At 34.6% G+C, this 19524-nt stretch overlaps 2 protein-coding genes and 1 long non-coding RNA gene across 6 annotated transcripts; 2 read left to right on the top strand and 1 right to left on the bottom strand.

Annotated features, from left to right (window-relative positions):
• Positions 1-3531: 3531 nt before the first annotated feature.
• LOC141710613 (uncharacterized) lies at positions 3532-9979 on the top strand. 4 transcript variants are annotated; one of them, XR_012570977.1, is made up of 6 exons: positions 3532-3673; positions 4680-4763; positions 5444-5553; positions 6245-6540; positions 7302-7704; positions 9410-9979. It is a non-coding gene; the product is annotated as an uncharacterized LOC141710613 (long non-coding RNA). The 4 variants fall into 4 exon arrangements; XR_012570976.1 differs by lacking the exon at positions 3532-3673 and adding an exon at positions 4022-4618; XR_012570978.1 differs by lacking the exon at positions 3532-3673 and having other exon boundaries at positions 4022-4763; positions 6245-6318; positions 6384-6540.
• A 2534-nt stretch (positions 9980-12513) lies between these two features.
• LOC141711866 (small ribosomal subunit protein uS11z-like) lies at positions 12514-14956 on the top strand. Its single transcript, XM_074514562.1, has 6 exons — positions 12514-12648; positions 13311-13430; positions 13510-13555; positions 13659-13744; positions 14310-14439; positions 14707-14956. The coding sequence occupies exons 1-6, from the start codon at positions 12646-12648 to the stop codon at positions 14772-14774; spliced, it is 453 nt and encodes a 150-aa protein (XP_074370663.1). The 5' UTR covers positions 12514-12645; the 3' UTR covers positions 14775-14956.
• A 1542-nt stretch (positions 14957-16498) lies between these two features.
• On the bottom strand, positions 16499-19051 carry LOC141711865 (beta-fructofuranosidase, insoluble isoenzyme 1). Its single transcript, XM_074514561.1, has 6 exons — positions 18725-19051; positions 17767-18632; positions 17448-17609; positions 17111-17355; positions 16931-17024; positions 16499-16826 (listed from the first exon to the last, which is right to left on the bottom strand). Exons 2-6 carry the CDS (start codon positions 18625-18627, stop codon positions 16644-16646), a joined length of 1545 nt encoding a protein of 514 aa, XP_074370662.1. The 5' UTR covers positions 18628-18632; positions 18725-19051; the 3' UTR covers positions 16499-16643.
• Positions 19052-19524: the final 473 nt, after the last annotated feature.

Below are 19524 nucleotides of genomic sequence, written 5' to 3'. Positions count from 1 at the left end.
ATCAAAGAGTTTGGTTTTATCAAAAACATAGATGAACCATGTGTCTACAAGAAGGTTAGTGGGAGCGCGGTAACATTTCTTGTATTGTATATGGATGACATACTTCTTATAGGAAATGATATATCGATGCTACAATCAGTCAAAGTATGGCTATCAAAGAACTTCACCATGAAGGACTTGGGAGAAACATCCTACATTCTCGGTATGAAGATCTATAGAGATAGATCTAGAAGAATGATAGGTCTTACCCAGGGTACATACATCCAGAAAGTGCTTAAAAGGTTTAGCATGGAAAACTCCAAAAGAGGTCTCATACCGATGAGCCATGGAGTGTCCCTTTCCGAAAAAATGTCTCCTAAGACACTTGAGGAAAGAGAGCGTATGAGTAAGATTCCTTATGCTTCAGCAATAAGATCTATCATGTACGCGATGTTATGTACAAGGCCTGATGTTGCTTATTCAATTAGTGTGACGAGCATATATCAGTCCAATCCAGGTGAAGACCACTGGAAAGCAGTGAAAAACATCCTTAAGTACTTGCGAAGGACTCAGGACATTTTTCTTGTTTTTGGTGGTGAATCTGAGTTGAAAATAGAGGGTTATACTGACTCTAGTTTTTAATCAGAAAGTGATAGCAAATCCATGTTAGGGTACATGTTTACTCTGAATGGTGGTGCGATTAGTTGGAAGAGTTCCAAACAGTCTACAACGGCTGACTCCACAGCGGAAGCAGAATATATAGCTGTAAGTGAGGCTGCAAAAGAAGCCGTTTGGATGAGGAAATTTGTTTCTGAGTTGGGAGTTGTTCCTAGCGTTGAAGAGCCTATTGTGTTGTATTGCGATAACAACACAGCAATAGCACAAGCCAAGGACCTAGGTCTCATAGAAATTCCAAACATGTCCTGCGGCGCATTCATCTGATTAGGGAGATTGTTGAAAGAGGAGATGTCAACGTCGAGAGAGTTGACACACATAACAACGTAGCAGACCCATTCACAAAGCCACTTTCTCAGAGTCACTTTTATCGTCATAAAGACAAGATGAGTATTAGATACCAGAGTTATTGGCTTTAGTACAAGTGGGAGATTGAAAGAGATATTCCTAAGTCCAATCATGTATGAGGATTTAGGAATAACTTTTATGTAATCTGTTTTGATTTCATTGATATTAATAAAAGACTTGTTTTGTTTTTATTACGGGCTCTATCTATTTAAATGTTTAAATAAGATATACCACAGTTTAGAGTAAAGCTTTTTATGGATTGTGATGAGATCATAATAATGAGAGCTAAAAGATGATAACTCTAAACTTAAATACTTCCTGGTCGTAGGATTACTAACTGGTAATTAATAATCCGCAAAGATCGGTACATACAATGCTTGCTTCATTATGAAGGATGTCTGTTCTCATAGACATTTGTGTGGTGACACTATAGCTAGTATGTAGGTTCTTATTATAGAATAAGTTCATTGAACATGACTCACACAGCTGAACAACTGATGGAGTTCACTCACGTGTCAGCAGTTGTTCACATAGTGATAGTTGTACAAGTATCCTTAGACTTGAGGTCATCATAGTCATCTTGTGTACACTGAACTATGCTTTGGTTTAGTTCTTAGTCTCAAGGGACAATTATAAGGGCTCTACTGGGTATAGGAATTTGTACGCGAAGATAGTGTATGATCAATAAAGGATCTACCCCTTCCAGTGAAGGAAGAGAATGTTCAATGCTGATCCACTTATGCTAGTTCAGGAATCTCTGACCAGAGTGAATGAAATTAAAAAGGAGTTTTTAATTTACGTTAAATAGAACTAAGCATAGTGAATGTGAAAGCAAATGGTTAAATAAGATAGGCTTGACACAAGTTCCATGCTTTGTATTTAATCGTGACATTGCAGGGTAGAAGGAATTGATTGTACGGTAACTACTCACTGAATAGGTTCTTGGTATTCTAAGCAGTGAATTCGTATTATCCGGATAGGCGCGATATGCTGAGAAGTATCCCTCACGATGTAGAATAAATATGATTAATTAATTAATCATATTTAATGAATTAGAGAATTTATATAAATAATGATAAAATAGTTTTATTATTATTTATTTCTACTACCGGCTTAATATTGAACCTACAGGGTCACACCACAAAAGAGAATGATTTAATGGTGGAGGAATTAATTAATAATGGCTGATAATTATTTATTTAAGAAATAAATAATTAATTGGAAAATTTAATAATTGATTAAATGAGATTTAATTGATTATAAATTAATTAAGAAAATGTTCTTAATATTATTAATTAAGAATTTAATTTTTAGAAATTAAATCAAGTGAGAGAATTATTTCTAAAGAGTTTAGAAAAATGATTAATAATTAAAAGGTATTTTAATTATTAGTGATAATAATAAAGGGTTAATAATAATAATATTTAATGGGAAAATTTTCAGCTGAAAATTTTGCCTATAAATATACTATTATAGACCCTATTTTTGTCTCAACCAAAAAGATTTTACAAAACCCTAATTCTCTCCATCTCCTCCTTCTTCATTACATCATTTTCTTGGTGGATACCTGTGGAGTGCTTCACACTTGGGGAACAGCTGCTAAGGATCTCCGTTCATCATTTTTGGATCGCCATTAAAGACCTCCATCTTTCCATTAACGTAAAATTTCTTAAGGTAAACATACTGAACTAAGAATTAACTATTATTTTTCGCATGGATCCTGCGGAGGGTTTCGTTTTTTTTTAATATTTAAATTTACGTTTTCGCTGCGTTTATGTGCTAAAAACCCTTCAATAACCACATCTGAGCCCCACATATTTATTTATATATAATATATTTATGTTATGTTGACACAACCATAGGTGGAACCAAACACTACCACATAAATGGCCTTTACCAATATTTAAAAATGGTGCTGCCACTAAAAATGTTGCCTTAAGTGGAATAAACATGAAAATAATGATGTATAACAACATCATAAATAAATGTTGCTATAAATGTTGCCTTAGATTTGTTATGCAAACACTTTCTTTGGTGTTGCCTTTGACAGGTGAAAATTTGTTAAAAAAAGTGAGGGAATTATCCCGCTCTTACCAAAATAATTTTCCCGTACAAATTAAAATAAAAATTAGAATAAGGCAAACCTCACACAAACACAGTCATTTAGTCTCTCCACCCCCAAACACCCACTCAGTGCCACTCACCTCTGGATCTTGCTGCAAACACATACTCACAAACACATACTCGTCCCACCCCTCTGTCGCTGCACACTCAAAACTCTGCATCATCTCTGCCAAATCTTTATTTGAAAGCTCTGTTTCAAAACTCTGTTTGAAATCTTGGTTTCGATGCTCAATATTAATATTATACTCTATTGAAAGGTACAAACTCTAATTATAATTTGTTAGTAAACCCTAATTTTTGGGTTTTTTATAATTTTTTACAAACCCTGATTTTTTGGTGTTTTAATTTGTTTTCTTGAATTTGCAGAGATTAATGGTTAAGTCCTCTTACAAAAGGAGCAATCATTTGGTACATGTCCCTAATTATTTGATTTTGTTTGTCTGATTTGATTATGGGATTGAATGTGTAGGTGGAATTGATTGCTATTGATTTTTCGGACAAGTTGCCATTTCGGTTGAAACAACCTTTGGTTAAAGCTGCAATTGAGGTTTGTTTTTGTGTTTGAGTCAAGATAATTTCAGTCGTAATTAATTTGATTAGTTCCATGGTTGCTTTTTTGTGAAATTTCTGTATCATTGATGTTCTAAATTTCTTCTCTTCAACTTGCTATTGAATTGTCACGCTTTAGTAATACAAACAATCATATGCAATTTTCTACTACTTTTAATCATAATCTCTATTTCAAATCGGTGTTATGTTTTTACCAAAATGCAGCACTTTCCTGTTTTTTCTGATTAACAGAGCAGATTAGTTTACTAAATGTATGCTATATATTATTTGTCTTAATTAGATAACTTGTACATGCTGCTGCTTTTTGGCTTTTGTAATCCGACTACATTATCTGTCCAGGACTATTACTTGATCATCTTCTATATCAGGCACATATTAATGTATGTCTTGCCGTTTAAAGAATATAATGCCATGGATTTTGGATGTGCTTCCGACATAATGCACTTTTTCTACTCTTCTTTGATCAAAATTTGAGACGAGCACTAGGCAATAGGCAATACAATTTATAATTATCGTAACGTACCTCTGCTGAATATTTCTATTTATGAGTACTTTATGTTTGAAACGTTTTTAGATCACAATTGATTTTCCCATTTTGTTTCCTTGTACATGGATCTAGTATGCTCCCTCTACTTCCATAAATGCCACTAAAGTCACCCGATAATCAGTCTGAACATGCATCATTTGAATCCGGTACCACCTATCATTACAAGAAAACAGTCAACTGGCATCACCCCGTTAATATCAGTTACATTGGTTCCCGATGTTAGAAGAGTTTTTTACATCAATTTAATCAGAACTAATGTAATTTTTTTTGTCAAATTTCTAAAAGCCCATCCTCTGGTTCACAACACAAATTCACGTACTATGAAAATGGTCTTAGTGCTTACCGCGCTTGTGTAATGTGTTCAGCCCAAACAAGGTACACGTATTGATACATTAAATTACACATGCACTTTAAAAACTAAGAGCATTGAAAGCAGGTTACATACGAAGAACTGAAGGCTGGGCTACGAAAAGTTGGATCACAATTGGCTGAACCGGAAATAAAGATGCTGATGGATGTGGTAATTTTTACTTTTCATTCAAAAGACCATATCCTATATAATTATATCTATTCATCTATGACCTCTGTTGCATCTTTGGGACTTATCAATATGAGAGATTTATTTAGCCAATGTGTCTGCTTAATCTAAAATATATTCCAGTCATCTGGTCACTAATGTTTGCAGCAGCTCGATGTTTAAAATCTTGCACTAGTGCACTATGGTGCATTCCTATAGGCCTGACTCATCTTTCTGAAAGATTACATATGGTTATGAATATATGAAAGATAGTTAACTAGTTTCTATATGGTTGCGTTTTGTGAATCTTGTCGCATGAAATTTTTTGTTCTGCACTTGGACTGAAAGCTCCCTTGCCTTTGTTATAAATTTAGGTACTGAAAAATGCAAAAGGATGTAATTTTGTTGATCATTTAAGTACATCTACTTCTTAATTCATCTACTACTTAATTTGTTTATAATGCGAGAGGTTGACACAGACAAGGTCAGACAACAAATCAAAAACTCATAATCTCAGCTTGTAATTAACATGACACTTGCTTTACTAATCATGTCATCATAAGGTCTTCCATTCTATTTTGTTTAACTTGTCAAACATAACAATAACAATAGTTGATTTGCTGTTTTAATCTTCTGAAGTGTTGTTGTTGTATGATCGTTTATTGATTATATTTCATGGGCAGAATTGGATGATGTTAATCTGTCTGTATCTCCTCCTCCGCCACTGCCTCTAGAGACAGAGAAAAATCAATCTGCTAATTTTGGCAATTTGATCTTGCAGGAGCCAATTCAGGTAATATATTTTTGTTCACTTATTATTGATCAGTGACATGTTCTTCCTTGTAACAGTTTTCAGAGTTCACTTATAATTGTCGTAATGTACTTCTGATGTATATCTCTATTTATAATTTGAGCTTAAGCTTATAAATTTTTGCTGCAGAGCTATGTTTATCTCTTCAAATTTTCTGATAACGACGATTTAACTTTCTCCAAATCTCCCAATCGATAAAATAAAAAATTGCATGGGTGACCCTGAAGCTGATGTTGAAAATGAAGTCCTAAAGATTGAACAAGATCGTCTAGTTAATTTTTTCTTTTCATTCATACATTGTCTATATCAATAAATATACTTGATTGTATATTGTCTAGTGATTATGTGCTTGTGCATTATTGAAGTGATGTAAACAGTGTTTATCAGGATATACTTATTGATGCAGTGTGTTCTAAATTCTAATACTGAATCTTCTAACAAGTCGTGCAAGGATCTTGTGGTGATATTACTATATTACCAACACTGGTTATAAACGATGTTCAGTATAGAGGTTGGTAATACATTGTCATATGATAACCCCTCTATGACTCAGACTCAGAGTCAAGTTTGCAACATATGTATAATATGTTTTCATCTCTTTCCTCTACGCTAATAAGTATTTATCGTCTTTACTTAATCTGAGGCATAAATTTTCATTTTTACTCTTTAATAGGAAAACTGGAGAGGACTGCAATTTTGAAGATTATGTGTGTTGGATTTCGAGAGACTGCGGATCCTCCAATATGTGTAAGTGGAGGTTAAATTAACATTCCTTCTGTACTTTTAGTAATGAGTCATGGTTGTGTAAACAGATGTTCTTACTGCAACCACCAAGTGAGCAGCCACCAAGTGATGCAACTGGAACAAGCAAGCAGCCACCAAGTGATGCAACCAGAGCAAGCAATTCCAGTCCTTGATCTTGCATATCGTAGTTATAATGATGCCTTTTGCGATATTAGGCCATATATGGTACTTTTTAAAAATGTTCTTGCGGCCGTAGACTGTAAATGAAGTACTTCGTTTTATTTAAGTAGAATCAAGTCGGAATGTTGGAATTGATATTGGCATTATGTAGTGCTTGTATGACTGAAAGTATGTATTCAAGTTTTCTAAGTAGTTTTTGACTTGGCTTGCATCTGGGGATTTGGTTTTTGTGTTGTTGTGGTTGGATTTGAACTATATTGGGATGTTATAGTTTAGGCAATAACCTGTCAATTTTTTTTACTAAACATGTTGCCTTAGCCTAAAATAATGTTGGCAAAAATAAATCAAAAGATGTTTCTATAGCCAGGTAAGTGTTGGAAAAGATAAGAAATGTTAATAAAATTGGTGTTGCTATAGACTGAGACTGTGTTGCCATAATAATTAAGGCAACATCAAATTTGTGTTGCCTTTAAAAACCCAGTGTTGCCATAAACCTAAAGCCAACACCGGTTCAGATGTTGCTATTGACATTATAATGTTGCCATAAAGGTCTATAACATCACATTTTTGGTGTTGGCATTGTTCTGTAAAATGTGTTGGCAAAATATCAAAGGCCACATGCAAATTTTCAACACACTCAAAATTGACCAAAGTGTTTACTTAAGCTTTGTGGCAACATTTTTTAGCATTTTTCGCATTTTTTTTATGTTGCTGTAGGCCATTTATGTGGTAGTGAAAGTATAGTATTGAAGGGGCACTGAGACTTATAATCTTAGGCTGATGATTATTAGTATTTCCCTTGACAGGCTGATGATTATAATTTGTCAGGAAGTGGTTGTTGACGTGGACGTGGAATCAACTGATTCATTGGTAGAAAGAGGCGCGGGAAAAAATAAAAGGAAATAGACAGAGTGTGAAGATGAAAAACTTGTTGAAGCTTTGTTGGAACTTGTCAATACCGGAAAATTCAAGGCAGATAATGGGTTCAAACCTGGATATCTGACATTTCTTGAGACGTTACTGCAAACCAAACTTCCCCAAGTAGGTTTAAAGGGAAGGCTTCACATAGAGTCTCGAATGAAGACATTGAAAAAAGACTTTACTGATGTGTACGATATTCGATATGGGGCAAATAGTTCGGGATTTGGATGAAACTCAGAAGAGCATGTTGTTACGGCACCGAGGGATGTGTGGGCTCAATATCTTAAGGTAAGTATAATCATATCAATAATTATGTTCCTTGCAAGTAATAGGTAATCACTTTTCCTCTATTTTTTTCATCTTTATGTTGCTATATACTTTGAGTTCTGTTGAATTGCTTTTTATAAATCGAGACAGTTATGTATTTGGGAATTAATAGTTCTCTTAAATACAGTTTGTATTTAAGTTTTGTTGAACTTAAAGATATAAACATATGAAAGTAATTTAAAGGACGACGAATAAAAAACTTAGGTGCCTTTGATTATAACCAAGATAGTAATTCCGATTGGGTTACATTGATCTCAACTGAAGTTTCAAGTGTAACTTGTAAGTCTTATTATGTTACTAAGTAAACATGACCATAAGACTCAACACCATGCAAATTGCTGTTGAGCTTGTCAAGACATGTATATGGGATCTGCTCCTCTGTTCTTTTAAAAATTGAGGTTAGTGGCAAGACATATATTTAGCAAGTCTGACTTCTTTAGGTTTTTCCTCGGTTAGGTATAGTTTGTAATCATCATTTCTTGTCCTTGACGTGAAGTAATAAATCTGGAGATTGATTCTTGTTTAGTTGGCTTTTATGTAGTAACATTGCTAATAGCAATCATATAGTGTGTAGCATGAACTCGTCCAGGTGTGGAGAATATGGTATAACAAACCATATTCACTGGTGAGCCATGTCATCTTCTAAAGTATTATTACACAAACCTTCTTAACAATCCCTAAAATAATTAGTTATACGTGCATTCAAGTTTTCTCAACAGAGATTCTAAAGACATCATCGACGGGTTCAGGGTTAACAATATTTTAACAATTATACATGAAATATGAAATATGCGTATAATATATGTTCCTTTTTCTGTAACAAAAAGGATTCTTATATAGAAAATTCGCAGTCTCCCAATTCGACTTGACATGTCTTCTTTCTATTTTTGTCATTTAATGTTAAATTTTAATTATTCTCTAGTTTTCTTTTATTTACTTTGTAATAATCATCATTACAACGAGAATTCTCTCCTTCATACATTAATTGGCTGCATACTTTGTGATTTAATGATAGCCTAGCCTATATATATTTGTATTTGTCAAGAAATCAGAATTCAGAGATGACATATACATAAAATAGAGAGAGAATAAGAAAGTGTCAATGAAAAACTATGATCAATATAATAATGAATTTCGTTGCTTTTGTTGACATTCAAGCACCTCTTCTTTTTCCTCCTTAAAATGTAATTGCGGAATGCAATTATGTCTGTATTTGTGTACCAGTATTTATTTATTTTGCTACTGGTAGCTTTGTGGTTGGCTAGGCGGATCTCATATGCCTTTACTGGCTGCAATATGATTTGAGTTTCAAATACTTGTCTGTTTAAAATGAGCCCGCGCTATTATGTTAGAAGCTGATGCAGTCTTCATATCTATGTCAGATAAAAGAAAATATAGCATGGATAGGCCATTATATTTTTATGTGTGCCAAGCCAAATAGTATGATCAATTTGATAATTGAGATCCAGTGATCTAACTATATGCAAACTGTGTGCAAAAAAATGAATATAACAATCTAATCTGGTATTGGAGATAAATATATATATACACAAGTTTTTGTCTATATTTGGTGAAGATACAAAAATCTCAACTTCTGATTTCTTAAACTTTGCTTATTCTCTGTCTTTCTGTACACTAATCCAATTCTTCTGTTCCAATTGTGCAGGTTCATCCAGGAGCAGCTAAATGGAAGAGTACTCCTTTGTCATACTTCAAAAAGCTCTCTATTATCTTTGGGAAAGATAGAGCAATCGGAAATATGGCTGAAAATTTGGAAGATGTGGTAGAGGAGCTTAACACAGAAGCTGCTGATGAATTATCTCTACAGGAGGACATGCAACGAAGCACGCATTCAGATGAGTCAATAAGCAAGAAGCGAAAAAAAGGAAATGTAGATTTATTATTGGAGGCTGTCTACGCTGCTTCAGATAGGATTGCTAATCAGTTCGAGGCTTCAACCAAATTATTGATTGCGGCAGAAGAAGATATGATACTGAAAAAAAAGCAGTTGAATGAAGAACTTTCAAAGATTCCAAATCTTCGAGTTTTGCAGAAACTTCAGGTTGCAAAAATGATAGCCAAGGATGAAGATTTAATGATCCTTTTTTTGCAGCACCTGCCGAGGAAAAAATCATATTTTAACGGTATTCTAGATAATGAGATCTGAGATCAAATAATATTGAAAATGTGCTGCATTTTCTTTTTAGAAACATGTAGTTAAGTAAAGTTTAAAAATAACTTTTTATCTTATTTCTATTGCGCACGAGGACAGTGATTTGACATTATTTTGGACTTAAAAATTTTACATTTTCTGGTTAACTTTTGAATTTATATAATATTATTTGTATTATTTAGTTTTACTTTATGTATTGCTGGATATTCTTTTTTAAATTTAAAAACAATAATTTTACAAACAAAATGATTATGCTCAAAAAATTGAAAAATTTGATAATCATTCCATTCCTTTGAGTAACCAAACAAACAACTTAAAATGAATGGAATGATCCATTTCATACCGGGAAAGAAAGTGTTGAACCAAACAAAAGCCTTTGAATCATCATTCCATTCAATCCTATTTCCATTCTCTTGCCATTCCATTCAAACATTCATTCCATTCCTAAACAAGTTCATTCCTTCCTATCAAACACAACAATTTTGTTGAAGCTCCTTGACGTTCCTTTGTTGAAGCTCTTGTTTTGCCCAATTTTGTAGTCCACCCACGAAGTAAAACAAGAAATCCTCACCCGTCATGCTTGTAATTTGCAACATCAAGGTAGCGAACTTATTCACGTGGTCCCTTATGTTGCCACGACGTTTAAGCTCCCATAGATTCTTCCTTGTCATGTAGATCTCGTTCTCAGGGTAAAATTGCCTCTTCAGCTCCCGTTTGACGTCTCCTCTCGTGTCTATGTGGCAAAGGCCCTTCTCCATGTGGGCGTGCCCCCAAGTGTCACCCTAACACTTATGCAGCGGATATGAGAGAAATGTAATATTAGACACACACACACACACACACACTTACTAACAAAGATCCTTTCTTTATTAGTAACCCAATATTACAAAGTTGGATCCCCTTGATCCACACACTATCCCCTTGCTAGTATTATAAAGCTTAGCACCCCCCCTTACTAGACAAGCTCACTTGCCTCCTACTTGAATGCTCTCACTTTGCTCTCAGTTCTCACAATCACTTCTATTTCCTTCTATGCCTCTATTTCCCTCTATCCCACTACGCCTCTCAAAATGAGGGGTATCACCTATATATAGGCTCCTCCACCACTTGGAGAAAATTCTAGAACATGTACATCCCACATACTTCTAGATTATTCCACTAACTTACTACACATGATGATTATAGAATATACTTATCTAGAATATACATATTTACATATAGGAAATCTCTATAAAGCTTCCAAGCCTTGAAGGTTTTGGAAGGTTCGACCAAGCTCCCCAAGGTTCGCCATCTTCTAGATCCTTCTTGAATCTCCAAGAACCTTCTAAAGACTTCTACAATATTCCTCTATATTCAAGAGTCATCCGGACCATTCCGGTCTTTTCTAGAATCTTCCGCGCTTAAAGAGGTTAAATTTTTTCGAGGCGTGACAACATGCTATCCTCCATTTAATAATTACTTAAACTTTGTGTACCGCCGTGAGTTATTTCTAACTCCGTTAATTTTTGAGGGGTAAATCAGTCTTTTCATTTTTCTTCATTAAATTCATCTGAGTTTGATACTTTTCAATTAAACGATCAATCCTTCGCCCGAACCTGTGCGCCGACTCAGCAATCCTATCATGCAGCTCCTCGATGACTACTACAACATGCAGACCAAGTGGTGGGTCAACCCACATGTGATATCCACACTCCTCTTCCCCGTACTCGCGGAGCCTCCTACCAACATTCTCCCCATACCAACGGGTCTTTACCATGCCAAGCTGATTACAATCGCACATAAATCGAGCAAGTCATCACAAATAGGCATTTTTTCACCCATCCTGAGTTGTGGCCAAGAATAAGCTGTGAAATTAGGGTTGAAAATTGAGATGAGGAACAAATAGGGGGTTACAACACTTTATAAATACATTACAAATCCGTTGAAATATGATAAGACTAATTTACCACTCAAGAAATTAACGGAGTTAGGGATAACTCACGACGGTACACAAAATTTAAGTAATTATTAAATACAATATAATATATGCTAGATTATGAAGTGCAATATCTTAAGTGGTAAATGGTCAGATACCTAAAATGCCCGTACACAAAATATTTTTTACTCTATATTTTATCCACCTCCTGACTTGACTCTCTTTTGGTTGACACTTATTATCCACACAATTGATATGTATTTTTTAATATAAGTAGGTTTTAATAATATATTTTTGAAATTTATTTTTTTAACTCATTTAATAGTATTTGATGTATTAAATTTTAGTTTGCGTAAGGTTTTTTTATTAATTAAATTAAAATTTAAACTCAGTTTTTTTTGGTAGCTTCAAGCCAATTTCATTTTAAATTTTAAAATGCACATGTATAATTTATTAAAATATGTTATACTTTTAGTAATTATACTTGTTATGACATTAATAAAAAGTAATAGAATATAATTCTAAAAAGACTCGGATTCAATTACGGGCTTCAAATACGTTCTAAATACGTACAAACTCAAAACCCTTGCCATATCAGGCCTAATTAAACAAGACCCATATTCAATTATGGGCTTCAAAGTCCAAAACACAAGTTGGGCCTTAAAGTTGGGTGTTGTTTATTTTGATCCTGAAAACCCTAGATATATAAATTATAGAAGTTTTATCACCCCATTTTGGCCTCCAGCAGCTTCTTCTACTGATAAACATCGTCTCAAGCTTCTGCAAAGTCCATTTCTATCCTTTGCCGCTCAAAATGGTACACACAAACATACAATTCATAGATCTTATGTTTCCTCTTTTACTTGTTAGCTGTTTTGTTTTTAATACATGAATTGTAATCTCGGATTTATGTCTGTATGTTTAAAATATTACAATCAATACTTTATTACAATCAAAACTTTTGTATGCAAACATGTTGATGATCTGTGAAATTGATGTTGTGGATAATCTATCCCATTGAGCGAAATCAACTTTTGAGTTAATTTGAATTAGGGTGATAGAAACTATTGTCAATTGCAGTAATTTGTTATTTATCTAATTCTAATATGTATTCTGATTATCTGTTTAGTGGACTAATTGCGTAAACATGAATTTCATATAGGCTAGATTTGTTTAAATTTTGGTATCATGTGAATTGGTTATTGGGTTTTAAAACTTTTTATGTTACGCGTAAATGCTGTTGGTTCAGCTCAATTGATACTAAGTTTTACGCTTCCTGTCAATCAATGTTGGTGTATGCTTCTAGAGCTTTTTTTTCTTTATTTTTTGTTTTATCAAGCTTTCTTATTGCCCAATGTTTTGGTTGCCTTGGTGTTATAAATTGGGATTATAGAAAATAATTTGAACAATTCTGGGACATGTTTTTAAAACTTTGTATTGTTGTATTTGTTCATTTTTCTTCTTTTTTCCATGTAATAGTCGAGGAGGAAGACCAGGGAGCCCAAGGAAGAAAATGTAACACTTGGACCTGCTGTCCGAGATGGAGAGATTGTGTTTGGTGTTGCCCACATTTTTGCCTCATTTAATGACACTTTCATTGTAAGTGATGTATATTGCTTCAGTCTTATTAGGTATTGTTCAGTCATTATGCATTTTAACATTATTGTTTGAAATGCAGCATGTTACTGACTTGTCTGGAAGAGAAACCATGGTTCGTATTACTGGTAAGATTCTTTCCTTCAATATGCATACACACACTAATATATGTACACAACGAGCGAGTTTCCATTGTACTCACTGTTTTTTGTGTATTTATCTGGAATACAGGTGGCATGAAGGTAAAGGCTGACCGTGATGAGTCTTCACCATATGCAGCTATGCTTGCTGCACAGGATGTTTCTGTACGATGCAAGGTTATTCATCTCTTTCCCCCAATACACAATATAAACATATATTGGATTGAACATTTTGCCCACTGAAGTTTGCGAGGCTCCTAAGCACGTACTTAGCGGACTTACCTAAGTACATAGTACATTTTAATGCAAAGTTGTAAATACATAATCAAGTCCTGTAATTAAAAATATCTGCCTTATATTTAAATTTAAAATCCTTTGCTTCTCACCTAACGTTAGGTGAGTATGTACTTAGGAGCATAAATTTTTAAATTAGCCCTTGGTTTTGTTTCATGTATATTACACTATTTGGGTTGTCAGAGTCTCTATCCAATGCTTCCCCCCATCCTCCCCAGCACACACTTTATAAGAAAATTTAGCTGGAGTCCTATTTAATGCTTTTCTAGGTTTACACTCTCCTACTCTAACCTCATCAAAGCAACATGTCATCTTTTAGTATGTAGTTGAGGTCTATTATTCCTCTTTAGGCCCTTAATATATCATTTCATTAACACTACCAAAGTAAGAGATGCTTATTTATTCGTATGATCATACTGTTGACCGTTTCACATAATAATTATTTCAGGAACTAGGAATCACAGCTCTTCATATCAAACTGAGGGCTACAGGAGGAAATAAGACCAAGACCCCAGGTCCAGGTGCTCAGTCTGCACTCAGAGCCCTGGCTCGTTCAGGCATGAAAATTGGACGAATTGGTAAGTAATCTTATCTAGAATAATCATTGTGTCCCTTTTGTACTACCTGGATTATGTACTTATTTTGAGCCTTCATCTATTTGCTACTCTCCGTTAAGGTGTTGTAGTTACTAAATTCTGTTTTATCCAGGATTGTATAAAAGGTTTTTAATTTGTTCAAGCCAAACTTTTATCCTTGTGTTTTCGATCTAGTATCAACTGCTTGCATTTTCGGTCTACTCAGTCCTTGTAATGTTTGTGTTTCTAATATATTCTATTATTTTGCAGAGGATGTGACCCCAATTCCCACCGACAGCACTCGTAGAAAGGGAGGTAGAAGAGGAAGACGTCTGTGATTTTTCTTCTCCTGGTGTTCTTAAGCATGTCAGTACTGTCGCAGAGCCTCATCTTTTGTTTGCTTTGAGAAATTTTATGTAGTTCGGACTATGTTTCCCATTTACATCTGTTGATTTTGATATTAAAATTCTCAGATTTTTTTTGTTAAGACTAATTAAATTAAGTATTATTGGTTACAATACCTGTCGCCCCATAGTAGTTTATAATCGGAGAGAATGTGTTTTCTCTCTTCCCTTGGAGTACTGTTTTTGCTAATTAACTTGGTTACCAATAGTATCAGTTGACTAAATACTTGGGCAATATTTTGATTGATGACTCTTAAATGGAGTGAGCTCCTACATGCAATGAGAAATGGGATTTCTTTTGGGAATCAAACAATGTTGTGTAACATATAGCGTGTCAATTTACGAGATATAGCTCCTGTCCCCATCACCGTAACATTGGTTTTTATTTCTTTTGTGTTTACTTTTGTTGACTAGATTATCTTTTGTGTACTAGTTTATTAAACAAATATCAGGTTAGACAGAGCAGTTAATATATGAGAAATGTTCTTGAGGAAATTATCATCCTTTGGAACTTACATTAGGTTGAAACATTATTAAGTATAATATTAAGTTCAATTCTGCATTCCATGTGTATTGTATTAGAAATCTTTTTAACCTTGTGTGTTGTACTTGTACCTTATATTTTTGTTTTATTTAAGGGGGTCTCTTTTGTGCCTCCCACCTCTCTCCTTTCTGTATTGTTCTTATTCCTGCTCAATGCTACCGAATTCTGTGTTTTGCTTCAACGGAAACTTCTACAATTTGAAAAGAGGTAATGTATACCTGTATCTTACTTTCCCGCTCTAACGTTACTGGTAGCCGGTAGGATATGTTTCTGTGGTAGGATATCTTACTTTCCCCGCTTTAAGCACGTACTTGGGGGGGCATTTTTTTCAATTTTATTATAGAAGGTAAATTGACTGAACATTTGAAACACCAATTTCAGCTTAAGCCAGGTCTTTAAACATCTGAAATCATTTTAAATCTAGTTCAAAAGAGCAAGGGTAACATTCCCTTTTAAATACTTGCAAGATTTAATACAAGATATTAAGAAATTTAGATTAAGAATTTGTCTATTAGTTTTTATTATTGCATATTTCTGGTAAGATTTTAACCTGTTTGGATCGTTGGAAAGTTGGAGTGCGAATAAATTTTAATACAAATATGAACTAGAACATCTTTATCATCTCCGTTAATTGGATTAAAATCTCATAATCCAAGTGATCAGTAAATTAATTTTATTCTTCACAAATATAAAATGAAGTCACATGTGCACTTTACCCTCCACTGCTTGCATCTAATAATTTGCACCTGGTTGCTGCCATGAATTAAGCAGTATATGAATCAAGGTGATAAAAGGGTGAAGGTGATATCTGTACAAATTTGTTCGTTGTCTTGTCCAAAAATAAAACATAATTCTGTTCTTTAGTAAGCCTGTTAGGCACACACACAAAAATGCCAAAGGTTCGACTCTTTGAGCCCAGGCTTAGAAACCAGTCGATGTTTAATCATTTTAAGATAGAAGCTTGAGACACCGAGTTGTATCTCGATCCATTCCATCAAATTATTGGTGAACTTTTAGTGTAGACTAATACTTGAACCATCAACCACTTGGTGAGAATAAAAAGAGAAATATTAAATAAAGGCGTGCCTTTACGAAACTATTTTCAGAATATAAATAGGAGGTAATATGTTATTTCATAAAGTGAATTGATCGGATGACCGCCAGCTTATACTACAAATGTATTGACAATTCCGGGATGAAAAACAAGAATACAAAAGGCAAAATGTTTTCCATATACATTCTCTTCCCTGCTGCATTACTTAGTTCATTCGCAAGGGCTTCCTCATGCTCCATGCATTCAGACTCTCTACAGTTATAGTCTCTGAGCCATTGTTGAACACATATAAATGTGCATTCTCATACACTGCTAGAGTTGGATACACCCTTGATGATATGCACGTCCTTCCTTTAGCTCCGAAACTCTCAACAACGGAGTTATCAATCTGCAAACAATGGAGTCATATAATTTACATAAACTCTAAACAACACAAATTTAATAAAAGGACAAATCAGCAAAAAAAATAGCAGAACTGAAGAAAATTCATACCAAGCTCCTAAGAGAGATCTTTTTATTGGCAGCTAAATCAACGTCAACAAAACCTGCAAATGATGGTGTGTACAATCCTTTCATCAAGGAGGACCTGTTATAATTTATGATAACAAAAAGTTAGATCGAATTAATGAACAGATGTTGGTTAAATTGTTAATGTATGAATCAAGTAGAGACCGTGTTGCATCAGAGCACATGAGAACTTTATGTGTGTTTTGTGCCTTGAACACTCTGAAGAAGACAGGAGTATATTCTTCCAGCTTTTCTGAAGCCAATGTTAAGAGACCGAATGGCCCAACTCCACCTTGAACTGTAGAACCCTTGAGGCTGCAAATCTTTTGAGCATCATATTCTAGCCATTTCGGATCAAATGCCTCAGCTTTCTCCAAACTTCCAAATGAAAATGTCACCTCAACATCGGCCTGAAGTTATCAATAAAATTTTATCTATTAAAATTCAATGCACATGTATGTACAGATCCAACTTTGCCATCAAAAGAAGACACACAGCTAACCTGTGCAGCTGTAACTCCTTTTACTTCAACAACATCTCCCTTGCCGAGCTGTCGTTTCCTTGAAAATATAACTTTGGACCCTCTCAATGTTTCTAATTCTTCAATTGGCCACTGCATCAATTGTTTTCCACTTGAATCCAACCAAAGTGTTCGTGGAATTAACTGCATATATATGTTCAATGTCATGTGACAGAACAGTAATGTCATTTTCAAAATGTACGATAGATTTCTTGAATCTCCGTATAAAATTGATTTATTATTTGACAAGTAAATGTTGTCATTGACATGAACAAGATTTATTAAACGTGTTGTAAGTTACCTGAATTCCTGCCCATCCCTTTGCAACGTCATGTTCCATACTGTCGGATTCGTTAGCCCAGCCCCATAGAATTCTCCGATTCTTAGACGGATCAAAGAAAGTCTTTGATGCATAAAAGTTTCCATAATCATATCTCAACCCCGCCCAACCATCAACCGATGTATTATCCGGTATATACCTATCCTTCTCAGTAAAGTAGGTACCAATGGTGTAATATTCGTACCTTGTTATGTCCAAGCTAACCTTAAGCACATGCTTAACATCTTCTCCTGTTACTGATGTATCTAACCCGTTTAAGCCCTTTATCGACACTGGGAAAAAATCAGGACATTCCCACATTCCTGTATTGGACTTGGAATGGATCGGGTGTTTGGCCTTGGTCCATTTAATAAAATCTTTACTCCTGTACAAATACGCTATTCCTCTTTTATTCCTCCTACTGCCAACCAACATTTTCCAGTGTCCACTTTTTCCCAACCATGCTGTGGTCGGGTCCCTGAATGCTGTGGCATTTTCCCCATTGTTGGCAATGACTAACGGGTTGTTATCGGGTTTGATCCATTTTCTAAGGTAAGGATCCGAAAGGTTGGCGGGAACAGCATAGTTTTGAACTTGTACATTTTTTGGAGGGCCTTCTACTATTCCAGTATAGAGTATAACAGGCTTGCCACCAGGAAGGATAGTTGCTGAACCAGACCAGCACCCATATTTGTCAAATGGTTTAGATGGAAAGATTGCGGGCTCAAGTGGTTGCCAATTGATCAAGTCAGTCGACACCGAATGAGCCCATACTATGTTACCCCATACTGCACCCTTGGGATTGTACTGATAAAAAAGATGATAGACCCCCTTATAATACATTGGTCCTGTTTTGTCAATGAAAAAAACACAACATTAATGAAAAAATAAAACAATAAACATTGAAGCCTGAAGGATCGAAAAAGACCGAGATTTTTACCATTTGGATCTGTTGTTTGTTGTCATAATCCAGCAGCATCAATTGAACATGCCAAAAGAAAATTTGATTAGCTAGTTGACTTGGAAAAAGCACAATACAGTAGGGGAAAAATAATGAAGAAAATTTCCTCATGCCTATATGATAATTCAAGATTGTGAAAGCTACATGACTGCTGACTTTTCAAATACACACACATGTGTTCATATTTTGATAAAATCAGTAATTCACACTACTATCGTGTATCATCCAGAGTGCACATACATGATGGGGGAATAAGAAATGAAAAATGGTTACGTGCAAAAGAGGGCAAGAAGACGGTAAAGTAGTTAGAATGAAACTATGAATACTCTGGATAAGGATAAGAACAGTTCTGATAATAGTTAAGTTGTTCTAGTAAAAGTATTGATGGTGTTAAACGGACTTCGTGCCAGCTTCTGAAGCCAGAGCTCGCTCGTGATTCACCACTATTTGGTCGATCACGAGTAACCATTGTACATAAGCCACCAGGAAATTTTCAGACCAAGGATAAAATCTTATATCCAAATTGGATAAGGCAGAGTAATTCTGCAGTTTTTTTCTGATACGGAACTCAATTTTTTTTTAAAAGTTGGTCACAAAAGTTTAAAATGACGTATGTTTATAGTTAGAATGCAAAACAATTGTTCTCACGTGTTAACAATTCATCCACAAAGACAACTAATCATATATTTATGTCGAGAAAGAGGCGGGGAAAAGTATATATGAACACACCCACTCGGCGGCCTATTGTTTACCTAATGTGCTGGGGTTCATTAGTATTT

This window comes from Apium graveolens, chromosome 3, assembly GCF_009905375.1.
Source record: "Apium graveolens cultivar Ventura chromosome 3, ASM990537v1, whole genome shotgun sequence".
NCBI classification, from domain to species: Eukaryota; Viridiplantae; Streptophyta; class Magnoliopsida; order Apiales; family Apiaceae; genus Apium; species Apium graveolens.
This window is presented reverse-complemented; position numbering and strand designations above follow the sequence as displayed.